Source organism: Sciurus vulgaris (assembly GCF_902686455.1).
Source record: "Sciurus vulgaris genome assembly, chromosome: 16".
Taxonomy (NCBI): domain Eukaryota; kingdom Metazoa; phylum Chordata; class Mammalia; order Rodentia; family Sciuridae; genus Sciurus; species Sciurus vulgaris.
In genome coordinates this window covers 15723953-15746418 of record NC_136477.1, presented here as the reverse complement: position 1 = coordinate 15746418, position 22466 = coordinate 15723953, and the positions used below count along the sequence as shown (strand labels likewise).

General features: G+C 44.7%; 1 protein-coding gene across 8 annotated transcripts in view; it reads right to left on the bottom strand.

The window, feature by feature from the left end:
* Window positions 1–22466, bottom strand: part of LOC306646922 (uncharacterized protein) — a 123631-nt gene that overhangs the window by 3352 nt on the left and 97813 nt on the right. For 2 of the 8 annotated variants that reach the window (XM_079115786.1, XM_079115782.1), the window contains exons 2-3: window positions 557–683; window positions 298–358 (exon numbers count right to left, since the gene is read on the bottom strand). In XM_079115786.1, coding sequence (XP_078971912.1) covers window positions 298–358; window positions 557–683 — 188 coding nt within the window. The other 6 variants (XM_079115784.1, XM_079115788.1, XM_079115783.1 and 3 more) reach the window with 6 other exon arrangements.

The following is a 22466-nucleotide window of genomic DNA, read 5'->3' as shown; positions in this document are numbered from 1 at the left end:
CCACTTCAAGGCAACTTCTTACATTTTGAATAATTTGTTCGGGGAACACAGTTTGCATATAATAAAATATCAGAAAATGTCACTTGTTGGCATCATGTTAGTGCTGCAGATGGTACCCACACTGGAACACTTTGGGTTTTGAACTTCCCAATTATGGATGCTCAGCCTGTATGCACTGTTGTAAGAAAACTGAGATTAAGTCCATTTGAACCAGTATCATTTCCTACCTTTCATAATTTCTTATAAGTCACTCCAAGATTTGTGAGGGATAATGTCTTCTCTTGTGAGTTTAATTACCTCAGATATCCTCTGGAATTGCAGTGATCATTGATGATGTCCTGATTTTTCCATTGTTTTCCTAAATGCAGAAAAAGCATTATGCCTTATTTCAACATTACATAAAAACTAGCAGAGACTTGCAGATCTCTTGTATGTCACCATGCCAGTATAGTTACCACAATGTGGGCTTTCCATATTCCAGATCATGGAACAGCACTGATCAGCAAGTAACAACAGTTCTCTGATTGACTAAGTGAGGAAAGTGGGTCACCCTTACCTATAGTGGTCAGGTTCCAGATGGTTTCCTGCATCACGTCTCTGAAGAGCTTCTTCTGGGAAGGATCCAGCAAAGCCCACTCCTCCAGGGTGAAGTTCACAGCCACATCCTCAAAGGTCACTGACTCCTAAAACATCCCATAGGTATCGCCAGGAGGAAATGAGACACACGGCACTGGAGACCTGGACTCACTGTGTGAGAGTTTCACATGACACTAGGTCCTCCCAATACTCCATCACCTGGTTGTCACACTCTCACTCTCCAGCCATGCTCACATCCTCTCACACGGCAATTCTTTTTTTTTTTTTATTGTAAACAAATGGGATACATGTTGTTTCTCTGTTTGTACATGGCGTAAAGGCATACCATTTGTGTAATCATAAATTTACATAGAGTAATGTTGTTTGATTCATTCTGTTATTTTTTTCCCTTCCCCCCACCCCTCCCACCCCTCTTTACCCTCTATACAGTACTTCCTTCCTCCATACTTGCCCCCCTCCCTAACCCTAACTCTAACCCTAACACTAACCCGTCCCTCCCCCCCATTATGTGTCATCCTCCACTTATTAGTGATATCATTCGTCCTTTGGTCTCACACGGCAATTCTGAAGCTGGACTTTACCTACTTGGTAGAGTAACAGAGAGAAAAGAACAGTCGCCAAGGTGCAGGGTCACTCCAAATCTCTTTGTACACTGGTCTCTAGCACGTCTCACAACAAATCCAACTATGTACTGCACTCAATAACAGCAGCTGTCCTGAGACAGTATATTCTTAGAAATGCTTGAGAACATGCTTAGAATACTTAGATCTTGTTGGAATCTGGGAACTATTGTTGGGAGGGACCTCACCAGCTTAACTGCAAGGAGGGAATTGGGGTTCACAAACAGTTTATCCCAACAAAATGTAGCCTGCTTAAGTCCTATTGGTCCTCCAAATGTTTGCAATATTCTCACATGCTTGTCAGAGGCTGCCTACCTAATCAGCCCCTAAAGACACTCTGGGTGACCAATCTCTGGGAAGAGGTGTGTTAGATCAGGTTTGGAAACTCTTTTGACAACTCCTTATTTACGGAATTCAGCACATCCTTTGGGATTGCCCTAAGGGACAACCTCTGGAAGCCTGTTCCTTAGCTCCAGAATAAAATAGTAAAAAAGACTCATGAAGTATAACTCAATAAACTAACAGGTGATCATTCAAGTTTTTGTTGGAGAACGTCAAAGCACAATAAAATACGGGGAAAGCGGTACATTTTGTTAGAAAGATTTCAGTGGCATAGATGCCACCTCTCACATGGAGCTAAAATTGCAAAATGCCAGTAATAAGGAAACCAAAACATTGTTCATGCCTGGTGTGGACGAACATGCTATAATCCCAGCAACTCAGACTTAATGAGACCCTGTCTCAAAATAATAAAAAGTAAAATAAATAAATATTTTAAAAGGGGCAGGGATGTGGCTCAATGAATTAGAGCCTCTAGCATCATTCCCCAAACCCCCCACCAAAGGAAAAAAACTAGTTTATCAAATTATCTAGGCATAATAAATGTCTAAGAATATTTAAATTCATTAAAATAAGAAAGTGATCATTTGACTAATATATATAGAACATTTTGAAACCACACTATTTGAAGAGTATACTATTAACAGAAAGATTAACAAACAGATCATTAAGAAGAAAAGAGCACCCAATGGGCCTTCATGTGAACAAAAAACTGATTCGTGACACAGTGGGCACATTGTACAACAGTGGCAGACACTCCAATCTCTCTAATAGTCAAGACAGGGACAAAAAGGTGTCTATTTACCTGGAAATGCCAAGTGTTCCTCTCTGTTCCAAGGATGATATTCAAATTACACATTGAAACAAGAAAGACAACACTGGGATAGTTTGAGAAGACACAAATACCTTTTAAACACAAATAAACAGAGTGTTTCCTAATTTAAAAAAGTAATAATTCCTAAAAATTAAGTGGAACAATTTAAATCTGTGAAAACAGAGAAAAGTAAAAGACAAACAACAAAGTACAAAAATTTCTGCAATATACACCATAAAAAAGGACTAGTGTGCTCCAAGGCATTGTGGCACACATCTGTAATGGCAGCTACTTGTGAGGCAGAGGCAAGAGGATCCCAAAGTCCATGCAGGTACCCTGTTTCAAAATGAAAAATAAAAAAGAGCTGGAGATGTAGGGCAGTGTTAGAGCAGTTGCCTAGCATGTGCAAGGCCTTGGGTTCAATCCCCACTACACCCAACACAAACACATGATTAATATGCAAACCAAAATTAATGAATACAGGACTAAAGACACACTAAACATTTTAACTCAATATAAAACACCATAAAGAGATTTGTGTCCTTGTTGGAGGAAAAGCCATATAAACATAATTATTGAAGATCATAGCGAAACAACAAAGGTCTATTTATGATTGGAGGATAAATTGATACACTCCACACACTCTGTAGTTTCAATTATACCATAACCTTCAAACCAGGGACTGAAATCAAATTTAACCCTATCAAATATTTTTGCTCAAACACTGAAAGAGGAGAATCTGGTTTATACAGACACCCATTAGACCCTTCAAATGTTAACATATCAAGTATAACAAAAAAATCAAAGAATAATAAAGAGCCGGGGCAGTGGTGCATGCCTATAATTCCAATGAATAGGGAGCCTGAGGCAAGAGGTTCAGAAGTTCAAACCATGCCTAAGCAACTTGGACAGGGTCTAAGCAACTGAGTGAGACCATGTCTCTAAATAAAATACAAAGAAGTCTGGGGATGTGGCTCAGTGGTTAAACACCCATAAGTAGTTCAATCCTTGCATAGAAATTAATAATAATAATAATGATAATGATACTAATAATAAAAAGAACATTCATTAGCAGGAAAAAAATAGAGAAAAGCCATATCTGAGAAACCTCAGAATTTGTACTTAGTCAACAAAGACATTCACTGGGTAAGTGGTACACTTCTGTAATCCCACTGAATCAGTATGTTAAAGCAGAAGGATCACAAATTCAAGGCAAGCCTTGGCAATGTAGCAAGACCCTAACTCTTAAAAAAATAATAATAAAGGGGCTGGGGATATAGCTCTGTGATAAAGCTTCAATCCTCAGTATCACCAAACAAAAAAGCAACTAACCCAAAAAAAGAACATAGAGTAATTTGCAGGTTCCAATTCTAACAATTTATATGACACCATCACTATAGGTGTTCCATATATAGGCACGTATATATACCACACACATATGCCCACATGGAGCTGAACAGGAGCATTCAGTTGTGAGTTACATTCCCAAGTCATTTTTTAATTTTTATTTTGAGAAATGGTCTAAGTTCCACAGGGTTGCTCTTGGACTTCCCATCTTCCTCCTAAGCCTTTCAAGTAGATGGGATTACAGGTATGCCCCACAACATCTGGTTGAAAGCATTATGTTTGAAATTAAAATGTATTCAATTTTTATTTATTAAAAATGCATAAATATTTCCAAAATAAGATCAACATGAAGACAACGATGATTTAAAGACAAACTTATGTTGATCCTAGTATTGACTCTATTATTTTGTACTAATAAAAGCTGTACCTCAAACAAAATAATAAGGAATAAAGGAACTAAATAGTGATATAACAGTTGATTCTCCAAGAAGGCGTAACAATCCTTAATATATACTCTCTTAGACAGAGGATCAAACCACATGAGGCAGAAACATGGAACTCAAGGAACAATCACAGATTCATAATTACATTTTGAGATTTCAACATATCTCTATCAGCAACTGGCAGATCAAGAAGGCAGAAAATTAGTAATGGCAAAATTGAAATCAAGAGCATCAGACATCCACTAGACACATCTTCTTTTATAGAACAACAACAGAGTATGTTACTTTTGTCTCCTCCTCCTTTTGTATTGCTGGAGATTGAATCCAAGGCTTTGCAAATACTAGCTAAGTATGTCTAACTCTGAGCTACATCCTGCCTTTAGTATACATTTTCTCAAGATCACACTGTAGTGGGAAGTGAGAGGGTGGAGATTTAGAGGCAACACTTCACTCATGGTAACATGGCCCAGAGCGATAATACCCAAGCCTGAGCCCTGAGCACAGCAGGGCTTTTACTTTTATACACCACATTTGGGGTACATCAAGGCAAGGGAGTTGGTGCCACTCTACTGGAAGGTGCATTCTACATTTCTTACATGGGTACAAGCTTGTCAACAGCCCAGGGACTCTTACATCATATAGCTTAGGGACTTTTATTGCACTAAGCCTAAAGTGGGACTGTTCTGTCCCCATTGCTTGGTTTCCTGCTTCTGCTACTGCAGTTATCTTTTACAGGGACCTTTAGTCACTGCAAGCCCCTATGTTTAAATGTCAGTAAGCAGAGCTTCTGGGTGTCAGTCTGTCAGCTCTTAAGCTGCTAAAGTTCCCATCTTGCTCTACCACAATACAGAATATTTACCAACACGGACCATGTTCTGAGCTACAAGACACACCTTAACAAATCTAAAGAAGCACAAACTGTGGACAGCAGAAGAGAAACCAGTCACGGGCTGATCCTGTTGTGTCGGCAAAAGCCAAGCCTGGGAAACATTCATTGCCAAAAGGTGAGGATGTGAACAGCCTTGATATGGCACTCTGATGCTAACAGCTATCAAATGTCCCAGTACAGTGGATTTTCTGGGTACAGAGCAGGACTGCCTCAAAAAGTTTCTAGCTCTGTAACTTTATAGTACACAAAGAAGCCTCTTAGTAAGTCACAAGAACTGAACAATTTACAATGTCCCCAGAGTTAAACTTCCTGATTAGGAGCCCCAATATTATAAACTTGCAGAGTTAGTTTTGGGTCACTGTTCCTCCATCACAGGACAGTGTCCCACCTGGCCCCAGATTTGTTTAAAATGTCTCTGGGTTCTCTGTCTCTGTGACTTTCTCCATCTCCTGTTACCCCTACTCAAGATCCTTTGTTCATACTGCATGAGTCCCAGCTATAAATCATACAGTTGCTCACGTTCAGACCATACTGAAATGAAGACATCAATAGCATAAACACAACTGGAGAATGTCCAAGAAATTACACACTACATGGCTGAATGACACATGCATCGAAGGAAACAACACCAAAGAAATTTAAGTATTTCACAATATGTGAAAAGAAACAAACATCTTAACATCACTTGTGGGATATAGAAAAAGCAGTGCATAGGGAGAAATTTAGAACAATGAATGCATATGTTAGAAAAGTCCTCAACTCTAATGTACTACATCAGATAACTGGCAAAACAAGAGCAAGATACTCAAAGCACACAAAAATAACTTGGAAGAAATCACCAATTTCTGGAAAGAAACAATCCACAAAAACTCACAGCAGGAAAGATAAACAATGTACATAAGGTTCTAAGGTTCTATGTGTTATAGAAATTGAAATAATAGCAACTCAACAGGGAGAACCAAGCTCACTTGGTTTCTTGGGCTTATTCTGACTAACATTTAATGACATCAATAATCAATCATCACAATCTCTTCCAGGCAACAGATGCAAACGTACTACTCAATAATGTATGAGGCCCATAGTGCCATGACACAAAACAGGATGGAAAAAGGAAGGAAGGAAGGAAGGAAGGAAGGAAGGAAGGAAGAAAGGAAGGAAGGAAGGAAGGGAGGGAGGGAGGGAGGGAGGGACTATGGGTGTAGCTCAGTGAGAATGTCCTGCTTTTCAGTCCCATTACAGGGGAGCCGGGAGAGAAGACAAACAGCTTTCTGAATAAACAGGAAAAAAATCTTCAACAGGGCCTTGTGATAGGTCAGCGTAGAGCACCTGCCTATCATGTGTGAAGCACTGGCTTTGATGCTCAGCACTGCAGAGAGAGAGAGAGAGAGAGAGAGAGAGAGAGAGAGAGAGAGAGAGAGAGAGAGAGAGAGAGAGAGAGAGAAAAAAATCTTCACCAAATAATGGCAATTTACATCTATCCTTATACAAACAGAATGATCCAACAAATTCAAGTAGGAATCATTATAAGTACTTTTTTAAAATATTGAGTTGTCAATGGACCTATATTTTATATATTTGTACATAGTGCTGAGAATTGAACCCAGTGTCTCACACATGCTAGGCAAGTGCTCTACCACTGAACCACAACCCCAGCCCCTATTGTAAGTATTTAAGAATGACCAACATTTAAAAGTCAACTCATGTAACTGATCACCTCAACAAGCTAAACAACAAAATCCTAAGATCAAACCAATAGGTACAGAGAAAGCATAAGAAATAATAATGATAGGCACTGAGACTGAAAACAAACAAAAACTGACTCTTCACACAGACCATTACCGCCTACCCACAAAATCCCAAAGAACCAACAAAAACTCCTGGAATTAATATGGGAGTGTTGCAAGGATGTAAAACACACACTAGCTTAATATGCAAAAATCCATCCTTTTTCTATAAACCAAACATAAAAAATCAATTTCAAATTAAAAACAACACTATTGTTACAGAACAAAAAGTTGGACACAGAGAAAAACAATTTCACAAAAACGAAGGATCACTTAAGAAAAATGCTGAAGGTCAGGGTGATCAATTAACTCAAGATACATCTTAGTGCCTAGGGAGGCGGAGGCAGGAGGTTCTCAAGTTCAAAGTCAGCCTCAGCCACTTAGTGAGACCTGTCTCAAAATAAAAAATAAGAAGGGCTGGGGGTGCAGTTCAGTAGTAAAGTGTCCCCAGGTTCAATACCCAATACAAAAACAAAAACAAAAACAAAAGCGGGGGCAGTGCTGGGATAGGGCTCAGTGGTTAAGGACCTGGGTTCAAGGCCGGTACCAAACAAACACAACGCAACCATCAGGGCGAAAGGCTCTGGGATCTAAGATGCTGCCGCACCCGCCAGCCTCCCTTCACCCACCACCTTCTTGGTGCGCCCTCCGCGCCCCTCTCGGGAGAAGGTCCTCCTCCGCTGACCGCTGAGGAGCCTGCGGACGTCACGGCGGGCTCCCCTCAGCTGCTCGACTCCTACACGCAGCTCTGCTTTCCTCCCTTCGCATCTGTCCTCACACCGCGGAGCCGGGCGCCGACCTCCCCTCAGGAGGCCCCGTGGAGGAGGACCTAGGGGTCTGCTCGCTTCCGGCCCCACACGCCCCGGGCTGAGGGGCAGTCCCGGCTTTAGAGCCGGCTCCCCAGCGTTCCGGAATTCAGGGTCACCAGGTCCCCCTGAGGCGCAGGGACGCACTGGGCACCCGCGTCAGCCTCACACCGAGTCCCAGTCTCCCCGCGACCCTCCTGCCGCCACCGCGGACGGGGACACGCGGGGCTGCGAGGACCGCGCGGCCCACAGACGCTCCGGCCGGGCCAAGCGGCCGCGCAGGACTCAGGGCCGAGCGGGCCAGCGGGCCTCGGACCGCAGACGCCGCAGGGACGCCGGAGCTCCGGCTCCTTCCACAGCGACTTGTCTCTCAACTCACGGAGACCCGCTCCCGGAACGACGCCCGCCACACTCACCATTGCCGCCTTCGGGGTAGAGGGCGGAGATCACAGCGACCTGGCTGAGCCACTTAGAGGGGCTCTTCCCACAACCCGCGGGACACCTACCATGGCAGCTCCAGGAAGGAAGCTCTTCTAAAGAGAAAGGTTTCCGCCCTCTTCCAGCTGCGCGCCTGATTGGACAGTTCATGCAGGCCCACCCCTTGTCTCTGATTGGCTAGTGATCCTGGATCCGCCCCTGAATTCTGAGTGACAGCCGTCCATAACCTCTACCTGACTGAATAAAACCCAAGCGATGGTTTCCAGCTACAGCCCTTTCCAGTCCCAGCTTCCTCCCAAGGGCCTGGATCTGACACAACGTGAGGGATAAGTGCATATATCCATTTAGGTCCACCTCCAGGTGTGGGAATACCTATAAAAATTAAATATAGTAAGCAATACCTGATATGATTTATAAAATATAATTTTATTTATTTATTTATTTAATTTTTGGTACCAGGGATTGAAACCAGGGGCATTTAACAACTGAGCCTTTAAAAACAAAACAAAACAAAACAAAACAAAAACAAAAAAGAAAACAACCTTTATTTTATTTATTTTTTTAATGCGGTGCTGAGGATCCAACCTAGAGCCTCGTACGTGCTACGAGGGCTCTACCACTGAGCCACAACTGTAGCCCCGATAAAATACAATTTTAAGTGTACTCCAAGATATTATTATTGATAACTACTATTAATGATGTACAACGCAGGAGGAATTTTCAGGAAGTAGGTTCACTGGCTGCAACTGGCTGGTCCAGAGTGTGCCTAGTGCCTGAAATTCTCTGGACCTCCAGTGTGGAAATTCTTTAAATATTATACTCATTGGTGTGGTTATATGTCAGTGGGTGGGAACTTAATAGTTATTGTCCCATATTCCTAGGCTAGACAGAATTTTCACACGTTTTCTCTGCAAACCTGCCATTTAAAAGAAAATATAAATTCTTCAAACCACATTGAGCTTTCTGTGAACTCATCTGAAATCCTGTTGACACTCTTTGTACAAATCTTCATGACAAGAGGAGAAGCTTAGGGCTGGGGCTGTAGCTCAGTGGTAGAGTGCTTGTCTTGCATGTGTGAGGCACTGGGTTGGATCCTCAGCACCACATCAAAAATTAAATAAATGAATACATAAAGATTTTCTTTAAAAAGAAGAGAAGCTTAATTATGGCAAGGGCCTTTTGGGTGTGGATACCTGGTCTGCTTCATTAATTATTGTAATATATAATTAAATTAATTTCAATTCTTTGCAGAATTGAAAAATTGGGATATAATTGGCTAAGGAAAATTCAGAATTACAGTTGTCTTCTCACTGTATTCAGAGAGCTCTTCCTGTTTGTTCCCCTGTAATTGAGGTAACAAGTGTACTCAGGCAGTTCCAGATGCAATGTCCATGGAGATAACACCTCAGGTCAGAAAAGGACATCTTGCCAGGCATGGTGGCACATGCCTATAATCCCAACAGCTCAAGATGCTGAGGCAGGATGAGCCCAAGTTCAAAGCCAGTATCAGCAACTTATGAAGATGCTGTCTCAAAACAGAAATATAATAAAAGGCCTGGGGGTGTTGCTCAGTGGTTGATTGCCACCAGGTTCAATCCCTGATACCAAGAAAGAAAAGGACATTTACCGGACATCAAGACATAATGGAACAGAAGGGAGTGAGGGCGTGCCTCATGTTGTCAGAGGTCAGACATTTGGGATGAGACAGCTGGCTGCATAGCCAAGCTTTCTTATGCCTTTTCTGTCAGTCTACCTATTTTTACCTAAGACAATAAAAACATACCTACAGGGAAGTGCAGTTATTCAATTCAGGGGGAAAATGGAGTTACATGGAAGCAACTTTCTACAAAGAATTTAAGAGGGAATAAAAGGAAACATTTGAACTCAGAAACCAGCCTGCTCCACCTGAGGCCACAGAAAAACTTAGATTCAGAAAGAGAAACATATCCCTGCCATGCTCAGGTGTGCACATCTGTAACCCCAGCTGCTTGGGAGGCTGAGACAGGAGGATCAAGAGTTCGAAACCTGCCTCAGCCAAAGTGAGGTGCTAAGCAAATCAGTGAGACCCTGTCTGTAAATAAAATACAAGAAAGGCATGGGGGTGTGGTTCAGGGGTCGAGTGCCCCTGAGTTCAATCCCCAGTATCCACCCCCCCAAAAAATTCCCAAGCTTGAAGGTCACACTGACAGCTTACTGAATCCAAGTTTTCAGAGTGGGCCACTCCCTGGTGCTAAGGCAGGACAGCTAAGGATTTCACTTTTGGAGTCACCATGCCGCTGTCCCGTCCTCATGGTGTGCACACTCTCCAAACCTTAATAGTCACCACAGACACTCTCATCTTGAGTCACTTTCATTTTCTGACCCAAAGTGTCAAAAACCCTTTCTCCAGGAGATCTTTAAATTTTGTCTCTAATTCTATTCATCACACATTTCCTTCATATACTCAAGAACATATCGACTCCAGCAAGCTGCATATCCCATATCCCGTATCAAAAAAAAAAAAAAAAAAAAAAAAAAAAAAAGCCTCAGTCAAACAAGAGTCTCAGCCTCAGAAAGGAAGAGGCCCGACCACCTGCAAGGGGGCTTCTGTTTCCCAGGGCTCTGTAGCTTCTCGCTGTTCTTCCTCTGCAGTTGTGCTCAGCGGCACCAGGACACCCACAGGAAAGGGCTGCTGCAGGAAGCACCAGGGGGATTTCAGGGCCTTCTCTCTCCAGCTAGACCTCCTCAGCCTAGAGTCACTGGCCTCAGGACTGGGCCCCACTGCAGGTCATTCAGCTGGTTCACGTTGACACTGATGAGGTCAATGACACAGAGATGCTGAATCCAAGTTTTCAGAAAAACGCACCTGGAGGTTCTCTGCTTTCCCTCTGTATTCACAACCAGCATCTCTGTTGCAGCAATTCATGCCAGTACTCCCAGTGACTTGGGAGGTTGAGTAGGAGTTTAGGCTATCCTCAGCAACTTAGTGAGACATGGTATCAAAATGAGAAATACAAAGTTTTGGAGATGCAGCCCAGTGGAAAAGTGCCACTGACTAAGTAGCCAGCACAAAAAATCAACAACAACAAAACACCAAGAAACCAAAATTGAAAACAACATCTACATTATCTTTAGGAGCTAATGAAGTGTCACTAGTACATGTGTTTGATGGAGACAAGGTCCTCTTTGTAAAGAGGACTTTAATACTCTTTGGCTAATGTTTATCCAGGGAATATTTGGTGGCAAGTATCCCCTGTGCTTTTACAGCTGAGTGGAACCCAGGTACAGTCGGAAAAGCATCATATAAAGATGGCTTAGGGGGTGTTGGAGCAGTTTGATCAAGTACTGATTATTACAGCAGGAATCTCCAACTTCACCTCAGTGAGAGAAGGTACCAGAGGTATTTATCACCACGAGAATGGAACTAGATTTAGAAGTTCACATCTAGGGTTCCCGACGTGGCTGACATTGTACTCAGTACATTAGTTCGCTAACATTGGCTTGGTGTCTCTCCCCAGAGTGAGCTGACAAGGGCAAAGCCAACGTTAGAGAGGAAGACTCCTCCCTCTCATCCTGTCTCCAGTCCACAGGTGAAGAGAGTTACCCCCCGCCCGAGGGAGAAAGTGGGGGAGGAGCAACAGGAGCGCAGTTAGGGGCACGTGCTGCCATCTAGCGGCTCCTCCTGGTATACGTGTCGCTTCAAGCAGCCCAGCAGGCAGCCCCAGGGGAGGAGGAAGAAGACCAGAAATGCCAAGACAGACCCCCAGCCAGGGGTGGGTTCCTCATGAGCGGAGCAATCCCCACAGCCAACAGGACAGGTCCCAATAGAGCAGAGGAGCAAGAGTCCTGGTGCGTCGTACACAGGGGAGCAGCTTAAACAGGGCCTTGTTGCTTCTGAAAAGTACCCATCCATCTCCCAGAGGCTCACGTGAAGAGCCATCCTTTCTCTCTTTCCCTGGTGGCAAGTGGTCCTGGGCTGTAAAAGCTCAAGAGGGACAGGTTTTATCCTGGAAAAGTGGGCCTGTCATGTCTGGCCCTGGAATCTGACAACCCTCAGGGTATCCCTGTGGGACCTGGAAGGAGTCCTTCCATCTAGGGAGTGCCAGGTTGGTGTGTGAGTCCCTTTTCCAATTCTTCAGAAGAACAAAGTCAGCCAGGTGTGGTGGCACACACCTGTAATCCCAGTCAGTCCTGAGGCAGAAGCAGGAGAGTCACAAGTTTGAGGCCAGTTTAGCAATTTAGCCAGACCCTGACTGAAAAGAAATAAAAAGGACCAAGGCTGTAGCTCAGTGGTAAAGCATGCCTCAATTCAATCCCCTAACCAAAAATGAATAAATAAAATATTTAAAAAACTAACAAGGTCAACTGGTTGAATTTGTGGAGCAGTATGGAGTCAGGAGCTGGGAGGGCTTGATTTCTGACTCCGAAAGCCTTTTGCACCTGTGCCAAATTGATTACATATCTGATCACCTCTTGCATCTTAGGAGCAGTGGCAAGATCTGAAGTCACAAATGACTTCCCATAGAGTATTTCACAATGGCTCAGGTGGAGAGTAGTTTTGGGGCAATTCTGATTCTTCACAGGACAATAGGCCAAAGTTGTCACCAGGGCTTGGGGGTTTCTTGGCAGTTTTGTCAAGGTGCTTTTGATCAGTAGATTGTCCCTTTCCACTTTGTCTGATGATTGAGGTATGAAGATGTAAGTGGTGCCCAATGCCCTTGAAGCCTCCTGTGTCACCTTGGAGATAGAGGCCCAGGATCACTCTGGGTGACCCAGGGATCCAAACTGAGGGGTGGTTTTCTTTCATAGAGCTTTAGTGACCTGTTGGGCCTCTTTGGTTCAGGTGCGGTGTGCTACTATCCACCCAGAAAAGGCGTCAGCAAAACCCAGAAGGTGTATATATCCTTGCATGGGGGGAGGGAATCGGGGGAGTGTAGCTGCCAATCTCTCCTGGGGGATGCACCCCATTACTGCAGAGTGCTAGGTAAAGGGGGTGGTTTGGTTGCCCACTGCCCCACCCTGCAGGCTACTACACAGGTGAGGGGCAAGCTTGTCATCTCTCGAACGGCAGATATGAAGCCTTTCCCTGCAAAGGCATGAGTGGCCAGTCATCAGTGCCTCCCTCCCTAATTCCCACTGCTCAGCCTGAGGTAGTTGTTTCATGAGTCCCCTCTTCAGTCCCCCAGCTGTCTCTGCTGCTTCTGTCCCCACTGTTTGCCCATTCCTCCTCCTCCATTGGGTAAGAGAGGGACAACCCGAGATTGGGGCCAGGGCACCAGGCCATTCCTGAAGCACTCTGAGGCACTGGGGTCCTCCAGGGCATTCCCTGCATTCTGGTGGAGCCACCACTTTGGGGTCCCCTGACCTGCACGGCTGCCGCCTCTGTGGGTGACCACACTGCTTCCAGGAGGGTGATGGTGTCATGTCTGTGTTTCCGTGTTTGATTGTTTTTCTTTCCCCTGTCAGAGTCCCCTTTCCTCCCACCTGTTCACATGAGCAGGAAGGACTAGTATTCTAGTCAGCTTTTCCATCACTCTGACCAAAAGACTTTATGAGAACAATTTTAGAGGAGACAAAGTTTATTTTGGGCTTGTGTTTTCAGAGGTCTCAGTCCACAGACATTCCTTAGGCTCCATTCCTTAGGGCGCAAGTTGAGGCAGAACACTGTGGTGGAAGTGTGTGGCTGGGGAAAGCAGTTGGGGACCTGGCACCCAGGAGAGAGAGCTGGGCTCAGCAAGGACAAGATATAAACCCTAAAGGCACACCCCCAAGGATCCAGTTCCTCCAGCCATGGCCTACCTGCCTCCCGTCACAAGTTAATCCCTACCAGGGGATTCATTCACCAATTGGGTTAAGGCTCTGACAACCTAATTACTTCACCTCTACACCTTGCATTGTCTCACTCATGAGCTTCTGGGGACACCTCACATCTACACTATAACATCAGTACCGACAGGCTGTGTAGACGCTGACTCGTGTCAATACCGACCGTCCACATAGATGCTGACTCATGCATCTTTCCTCAGGGGCAGAGCCCCAGGAAGCCTGCCTGCTTGAGCCTTGTGTGCTGAGGGGCTTGGGGAAGGGTTTGCCTGAGCCACCTCCTGGGGATGAACAGTGACAAGCTCCCTTCCCCAAGGAACTACTTCCCTGTGTGGAACGGTCTACATCAGGGTTGGTCAAAGGTTTGTCCCATCCCAAATGCCAGGCCTGCTAGGGAGAACCTGCTCTGGGGTCTCCACACAGGGATTAAGGAAGTCACCTTTCCTTGTGGTGGGAAGCAGGGTTGCCAGGATTAGAGCTGGGCAAATGTTAGGAGTGACTTCAGGGGATTCCAGGACAGTCTCCCTCCATTCGCCCATTGATCTCTGCTGGCTTATATGGACATCTTCTCTGGCTTACACTGATGCCTTTTAATTTCAAGGACACTCTGAGCTTAGTGTCCAGTATGTGTCCGAGGGTTAATTTGGTGGCCTCCTCCACCAGAAGGGCTATGGCAGCCATGCCCCTAGGTATCCAGGCGAGGCCAGGACACAGAATCCAACTGTTCAACTGAGGAATGTCCGCCAGCTTTTGAGTGAGGACTTGTGCCACCCCTTGCCTCTCAGCTACACGCCAGGTGAACGGCTCAGGAAGTCAGGAATCCCGAAGGCTGTGGCAGATGGCAGCAAGTCCCTGAGCTTGTGAAAGGACTTGTTTCCCTGTTCAATCAAGAGGTTCACAGGTGGGACCCTGAATAGCCTCAGAGTGGCTTAGCTATGAGTCCAAACCAGGGATCCACTTTTTACAAAATTCAGCCATTCCTATGAAGGCCCTGGGTTGTCTTTTGGTTTGGTGTCATTTGTTATTTAATTTTCTTTAGGTGGTTCTACTTTTTAAAGTGCCTCTTTCCTTTCAGGGGTAAGTTTTTGGGTCAGGATATGGTGTAAATATTTGACCTTTTGTGTGGATGATTTGGGCTTTTGTGGTGATACCAGCATCCTGCAGGTCCCAAGAAAGTAAGAACTGAACAGTATTTTTGGGCTGTATCACCTAGAATAATTCCCTATCAAATGATCATGAAACACATTGCATTGGTTCAAAATGTGAGGGAAGAAAAGAGGGTAAGATGCTGTGAGAACTTAGGAGTGTGAAACCACGTTCATGAAGGAGGCTTTAAAAGCTTTAGGCTTTGAAGGACAAAGAACAGCTTCCTTGTCACCAGGTGCTTTGTGCCTGGGACTGACATGTCGTGTAATTACTGAAACTCTCAAACACAACGTACCCACCACTGACCCATCCAGTCTCTTCTAGAACAAATCCTAAGCATCTCAGAAACACCAATCTGTTGGGGAAAAGACTGTTTTGTATACTAATGAGATGACTGTTGGCTGGGGACTCCTTTGTAGCCTCAGATTTGGGAACGATGTAGTAGCAGAAAGAACAAGGTGAGCTTAAAGGGAAATTTTAAAAAATAATTGATTTGTAATTGACAAGAGGGTTGGAATGTGGTGTCCCACCCACTGGAGTTCTAGGCAAGGACGAGGGTTAGAATTCAGTAAAATGTGAAGGTCCAGTGAGTTAATCAGCCATGTGAACATACAGAAACCCACGTGGAACATACAGAAACCCATGTGGAAACACCAAAGTGATGAGATATGAATGTCTGTGCTGCTGAACACAGAGGCGTAAGAGGCGTGAGGCTGGGACGAGCGGACAGGTGAACGCATCACTGCCCATCCGCCAGACCTTGCCCTGCGCACCTCTTGCACTAGATTGTTCCTGGGCCTTACCTTGAATCCTAAAGTGGTTACAGTTAAGTGAAGTGTTTCCTTGAGTCCAGAGTCATTCTAGCAAATCTTGTACCATGGAGGGAGGGGAAGCTTGCGGGAACTTGACATTGTAGCCAGTCGGGTAGAAATACGGACATCCAGCTCTGCAACTGGCTTCTTGTGTGAGGCCCAGCTTGGGGACTGAGCCCTTAAATCTCTGGAGTCAGATAACAACTCCAAGTAGCATTCAGTAGAATTGCTGGGACACCCAGGAGCAGCAGTGCAGAACCACACTGTGTGTGTGTGTAAAGGGGTCCAGAATATTTTTGTGTGGTGTATGGGAGCATAAACAGTTCATTTCCTTCCTCCCTCTGTGCAATCTGCAACACCGACTACTCCCCCTCTAGAGTCAGTCCCAAATCTGAAAATTCACCCCATTCCAGGATGCCAGACACATGTCCCACCTCTCCTGGCTCTTCCTAAACCCATCACCTCCTTCTAGCCTCTTCTACTTTGATCGATCCATAAAGAAAATCTCCAACAGTAATCTTCTCAGGTCTCTCATGCTCAAACTAACCCAGTTACACTTTCCAAAATGGTTTGACCAGTATATAGTCAAGCTGATAGAGGCCTCCCCTGTAAGCCAGCAACTGCACTTCTGGAAGCAATCTGCTAAGGATTTTTGACATTCATAGGAATCTCAAATGAGAAGCAACTCATATGCTCACACAAGGGAATATCATGCTGCTACTTTTTCTTTTTCCATTTTTCTTTTTCTTTTTTTTTTTTTTTTTGGTACCAGGGATTGATCCAAGTGTATTGAACCACTGACCCACATTCACAGTCCATTTTGAGACAGGGTCTCCCTAGTTGCTGAGGCTGACTTTGATTTATGATCTTGCAGCCTCATTCTCCCAAGTCACTGGGATTACAGGTGAGCATCACTGTCCCTGGCAGACAGCCACTTTTGATTACGGGCAAAACACTGCTTCCCAGACTACCTGGCATGTTTTAACTATTCAATCATAGTCAGAATGTTGACCACAGCTTGTAAGATATTGTGAGAAACATGTTTTAAATAATGTGAGGGATAAAAAATAAAGGATCCTAATCTGTCACCTGCCCCAAAACAAGAGCCAGGCTGGGTCTTAGGGTCTCTGGGACAGACAGACCCAAGGTAGGACCCATGCTTCTGCAGTGGATGTTGTGCAGTCAGGTTAGGGATTTCATATCAGTAACCCACTGTGGGTTTGCATGTCTCCCAAAGATGTTTTGGAAATTCAGTCTGTAATGAACTGTGTCGAGCAGACAGGACCTTTAAGGGGTCAGGTCAGGAGGGCTTTGCCCTGATGCATGGAATGTTCTTTTCATGGGAAAATATTAATCACTGCTAGAGTGGGATTGTTGACAGGGGCTTTCCGTGCTTTTTTCCTCCTTGCACATGCTCACTGCCATTACATAATGTGTCAAGCAGCACAAAGGCTCTCATCAGCAGATTTAGGTGTCATGCAAAATTGGGTTTCCCCCTCAAAAATTGTAAGAAATAAATTTTCGTTCTTTATAAAGTACCCAGTGTGCAGTAGTATGTTATAGCAAGAGAAAACAGGCTAAGGCACCCATGCTCTTAGTTGGAATAAGAAAGCCATCATTCTCACGAGTGATGTCTAGAAGAGCAGTCACACGGGGTGTGGGGATTGGGAGAAGCCAGAGGAAGCGCAGGACACTGACTTCCCATTGGGGAGGGATGGGAGGCTAAGGCTACTAAAATTCACCAGGTGGAGCAAACAGCCCACTGCAGGGCTGGAGTGCCCTGGGTAGAGAGGCACCTCTGCACTTAGGTCCAGCTCCAGCTGTATGAACTTGGCACATTATTAATCTTATTCAACCTCAGTTGCTTAAATTGAACTGAGAGATCAAGAATAATGCACCTCAGGAAGTCATTGTGAGGACTCAAGAATCTAACACACAGGGCTGGGGCTGGGGCTCAGTGGCAGAGTGCTTGCCTAGCATGTATGAGGCACTGCGTTTGATTCTCAGCACCACATATGAATAAATAAAGGTCCATCAAAAACTAAAAACAATTAAAAAAAAGAATTTAACATGTAGACAATGACCTGTAGATAGGAAGCATTCACTTTAGAGTTGGGAGGCAGAGGCAAGAGGATCCCAAGTTCCATGCAAGCCTGGATGACTTAGGGAGACCCTGATTCAGACAGGGGTGAAGATGTAGGCTAGTGTTAGAGAAGTTGCCAATGTGTGCAACCTGCACCCTGTTAAGTTTTTCCAGTCTTCAGCATGCATACCAACAACCAAGTTGGAACAGGGCCATGGACCAAGAGATGGATTGTGGCCCTTCCCTCCTCTTGGCATGTGCTGAGATTGGCAAAGAAGACAACCAGTTGGAGGAGAAATACACTGAGTGATGTGCTAGGTGATGGTGGGGATGGTAAGACGGGGGTATTTGATTTGGGGCCTAAGGAACTGGTTGGTTCAGAGGCATTAATGAAAAGGTTTTGTCAGCAGCCAGGTAAATTTCCTTCTAATTACCTTTTCCTTGTGGTCACATCCATCTTTCTCTTTGAGGGCAACTGAAAAATGCCTGTCCTGATCATCAGCTCTAGACAGATCCATGAGGTTTCTGATTCCTGCTTCATCCCTACATGGCTTTGGGGTCTCTGCCAAATAGCTTAATCTCACAGATGCACACTTCCTCACAACAAAAACATACATGAAAACAGATGTGGTTATTACGTGAATAAGTAATACTGTGCCTCTTGACCTAGGAGCAGTATTGTATAGAAAACACTTATCGACATACTGGTGAACTGCAGGCACTGAATACGGGATAGCTATTCTCAGGCTCACAGTCATGAAATATGTCCTGCCTCAAACTTAACACGCTGGCCCCACTCTTCAGATAATAACCTACACCCAGAGTCCTCCCTTGATGGACGCATGTTCTCATGGCACTCAGTCCCACCAAGGTCCCAAGTGGCTCTCTTGGTTCTCAAGTTGTGACTGCAACCCAAATTCTCCATCGGCATAATGGAGGCACTCACAGGTAGCCTCCGATCTGTACTTGTGCTGCCTAGGGACAGGACTCTGCCCTTAAACACAAAGCCCCCTTCCTCATGTCTATCTTGTCCTCTTTCAGAACCACAACCCTCTCTCTTCCCACTGCATTGACACCTGTCATCAAATGTGCTCCAACATATATTTCTCCCAAAGAAGTTAGGAACTATCAAGACTAAATCTGTGTCTCAGAGATGAATACTTTGGTTCATTGAAAAATGCTTAGGGGGAAGGTCCAGTGGTGGCAGGCTGGACAGATGGTACCTCCATCCCTCATAGTGCTTTGCCAGATAGCACCTCTGACCATCACAGTGGTACTCCAGAAAGTCCATGGTGATGGGCTGGACAGGTGTTACCTCTACCCCTCACAGTGCTTCATGAAATAGGACCTCTGTCTATCATAATGCTACACCAGAGTCCAATGCCGACAGCCTGGACAGATGGCACCTCTGTCCCTTATGATGTTACTCCAGAAAGTCCAGTGGGGAAGCTGCATAGAGATTATGTCCATCCCTCACAGGGCTTCTCTAAATAGTCCTCTGTCCCTCAGGAGGCTTTTCCAGTGGTGGCTGGCTGGCTGGCTGAGCTCTTCTCCTCCCATTGTGTCCTCAATTCCACACCAGTTACTGCAGGGAGAGGGGTTTATAAGATAGGCGACAGAAATAGTGACAGCATTACTTGGCTTGTTTTTTCCCCCAGTATGATCAGCATTCCAAGGAGCAGCTGTCATGGTGTGCAGGCAAGAAAACATTTCCTACAGATAACACTTGGTTTGCCCTTTTTTCAATATGCATGAGTAAGAAAGTCAGTTTCTTTTAAAACAGTACTGATCTGAGCATTCTAGTCCAGACCTGCTCCTATTCCCTTTACTTGACAAGGTTCCTGGGAACAGAAGCAGGCATTTCAAATATGATGTTTTACTGTCCTCCTCAACTTTAAGGATGATACAGTTCATAAATCCTCACACATTTATATGGTAATTCCTCTCTGCCCACCTTACTAGGCACAGACAGTTGGAGGGAGTAAATCACATCAGATCAAAAACAAGAGCTCACAATTGCTTTAACTGAAGCAGTAAGTTGAGGACACAAATAGCTGGTAGGTATTAAACAACTACTGATGTATTTTCACATACCTGATCTGTTCAAGAGTTATGTGGAGCCAGAGTAACCCAAGCCCCTCTATCCTATTTCCCCACCACCAAACAGACTATCAGGGGCTTTGGACACAGATTTTTCCATACATGCTTTTATTTATGCCTACCTTCATCTCCTTATTCCTGAGGTTGAAAATAACTGGGCTAACAAAGGAGGTGGGAGACATTAGGGTTTCAACAGATATAGGATGGGGGCCCTTGGCCTTGAGGCAGAGAATGGAGGCAAAACCATAGTGCACCACCACCACAGCCAGCTGAGACCCATAGAGAGCAGGGCAGGGCATCTCCCAGACCACGAGCACAGGGAAGACAGAGGAGAACAGTGTGGCGCATCCAGGCTGACCACACTGTCCGATTCACACTCACGGAGCAAAGGTTTCTCCACACAGGTCAGTTTCTAGAAGGAAAACGTATGGCACATGGTGGGCCACAGAAGTTGGGGTGGAAAACTGTTGATGTCACCATTATCCCCATGCCCAAGCCACCATCCCAAGACCAGAGCAGAAGATGGGCAAAGCCAAGCAGGATCATAAGCACAGTGCAAGCATATGGTCTTATAGTGGTCTCAGCCAATGGGCAAAGCACAGTTCGTGAGGAATTTTAACAGGATCTTGCAACCACATTTGGTAAAATTGAAACTTTTCTTGCATTTTGGACAATTGTAAGGTTTCGGTTATTCTTAATGCGGGCCAAATGAAAACACATTTTGTATCTCTCTTTTCTACTAGGGAATGAATGTAGGGGTACTTTACCATGGAGCTACATGCTCGGTCCTTTTTATTTTGAGACAGGGTCTCGCCAAGTTTCTGAGGCAGGCCCCAAACTTGCACTCCTCTTGCCTCGGTCTCCCGAGTAGTTGATATTTTAGGTGTGCACCCCTGTGCTCAGCTAAAAACACTGTAATTTGAAAACTAGTTTGAAAGGTCATAAGTATCCATTTTTAAGAGGTAAAATGTGATGTTTTCATACATGTAAACTTCAGGTCTGTTAAAAAACAGGTAACTATATCTCATTTTTTTTTCTTTGTAATAAGAACATTCAAAACTCTTTTTCTAGATTTTTTTAAAAAAACTATACATTATCATTATCTCGAGTCACCCAACTGTACTAGAGAACACTTGTATGGGTGGTGGACATTAGGTGTCACTGTACAGAAAATGAGGGACCCTGTGCTTAGGGCAGATGACAGAGACAGAATCACATGCAATATCACGACAGTGGGAAGGGAAACACACACCAGAAGGGATCCTCAAGATGGTGGCACAATGAAGACACAGGAGAGATCAACGAGGAATCAATGGCCTATCAGGAACGAGTCACACAATAGTACCACTGCCACAGTGACAACTATCTCCTCCCCAAGGGTGAGTATCAACTGGGAAAACCCATAGGAGAGAAAATGGTGCTTCACATTAAGAGTCCCAGAAGATGAGGTGAAAACTACTGATGTCGCCATCATCATCATCTCCATCAGGGAGCCACCAGCCCAGATCAGGCCACAAGATGGGCACAGATATGTGATATTATGAGCACGTTGTGATGCAAAGGTAGCAGAGAGTCACACAGTGGTCATATCCCATGATCATGAGCAGGGAGGAATGAGTGTAGCTACATGTGAAGATTATTATCTGGTTAAACGTCTCAAAAAGCTCAGGAAGCAGTGGTGGAAAACAGGTCAGCCAACATGCAAGGGATGACGACAACACTGAACAGGCTCTCAGGTGGCCCCCAGAACTGTACACCAGTAGGTTCAGCGGGAAGAGAGCTAAAGTAGTTGCTATAAGAAGGTTGAGAAACCTAAGGATAAATTCAGACACAGTTCTGACCACATATGGCTGCTGCATCTGGTGAGATCAGAAAGATAATTAAGGGACAGAAATGAAAATCCAATGGCAATTTAAGAGTTCTGTACTACTGAGCCACTCACTGAACTTTCCTAGGCCTCATTCTCATCTATAAAGCCTACAAAATGGTTATTTCATTCAGCATTGTGAAGGGAAAAAAAAGGCAATAAATAAGGAAAGAATTTTGTATAATCTAATGAGGCTCAAAGTCCCAAACTGGAAACCCCATGGAATCAGACCTCTAACTCTGAAGTCTATCAGAGAAAAAGACAAACATTTTAATGAAAAATTTGAGCTACATAACTGAGCAGAGTTACTGAAACCCTTGGCCCCGGAACAAGGCCTGTCCATACTGATAACCCCTAGTAGTCTCAGAAAGGTATTGTCCCAAGTATAACCCACGGTGGGGTCACCTTGGTGCACAGAATCACCTGTAATATGAATACTATTGCTGGCACAAGGAAGAAGTATCCCACCTGGGAAGACATTTATGACCTGCACAGAAAGTTTTCTATGTCCCCCTACTCAGTCTCTCTGAAAATGGCTCATGCACAGGTGCTGAGCAAATATCACATATCATGTGAATT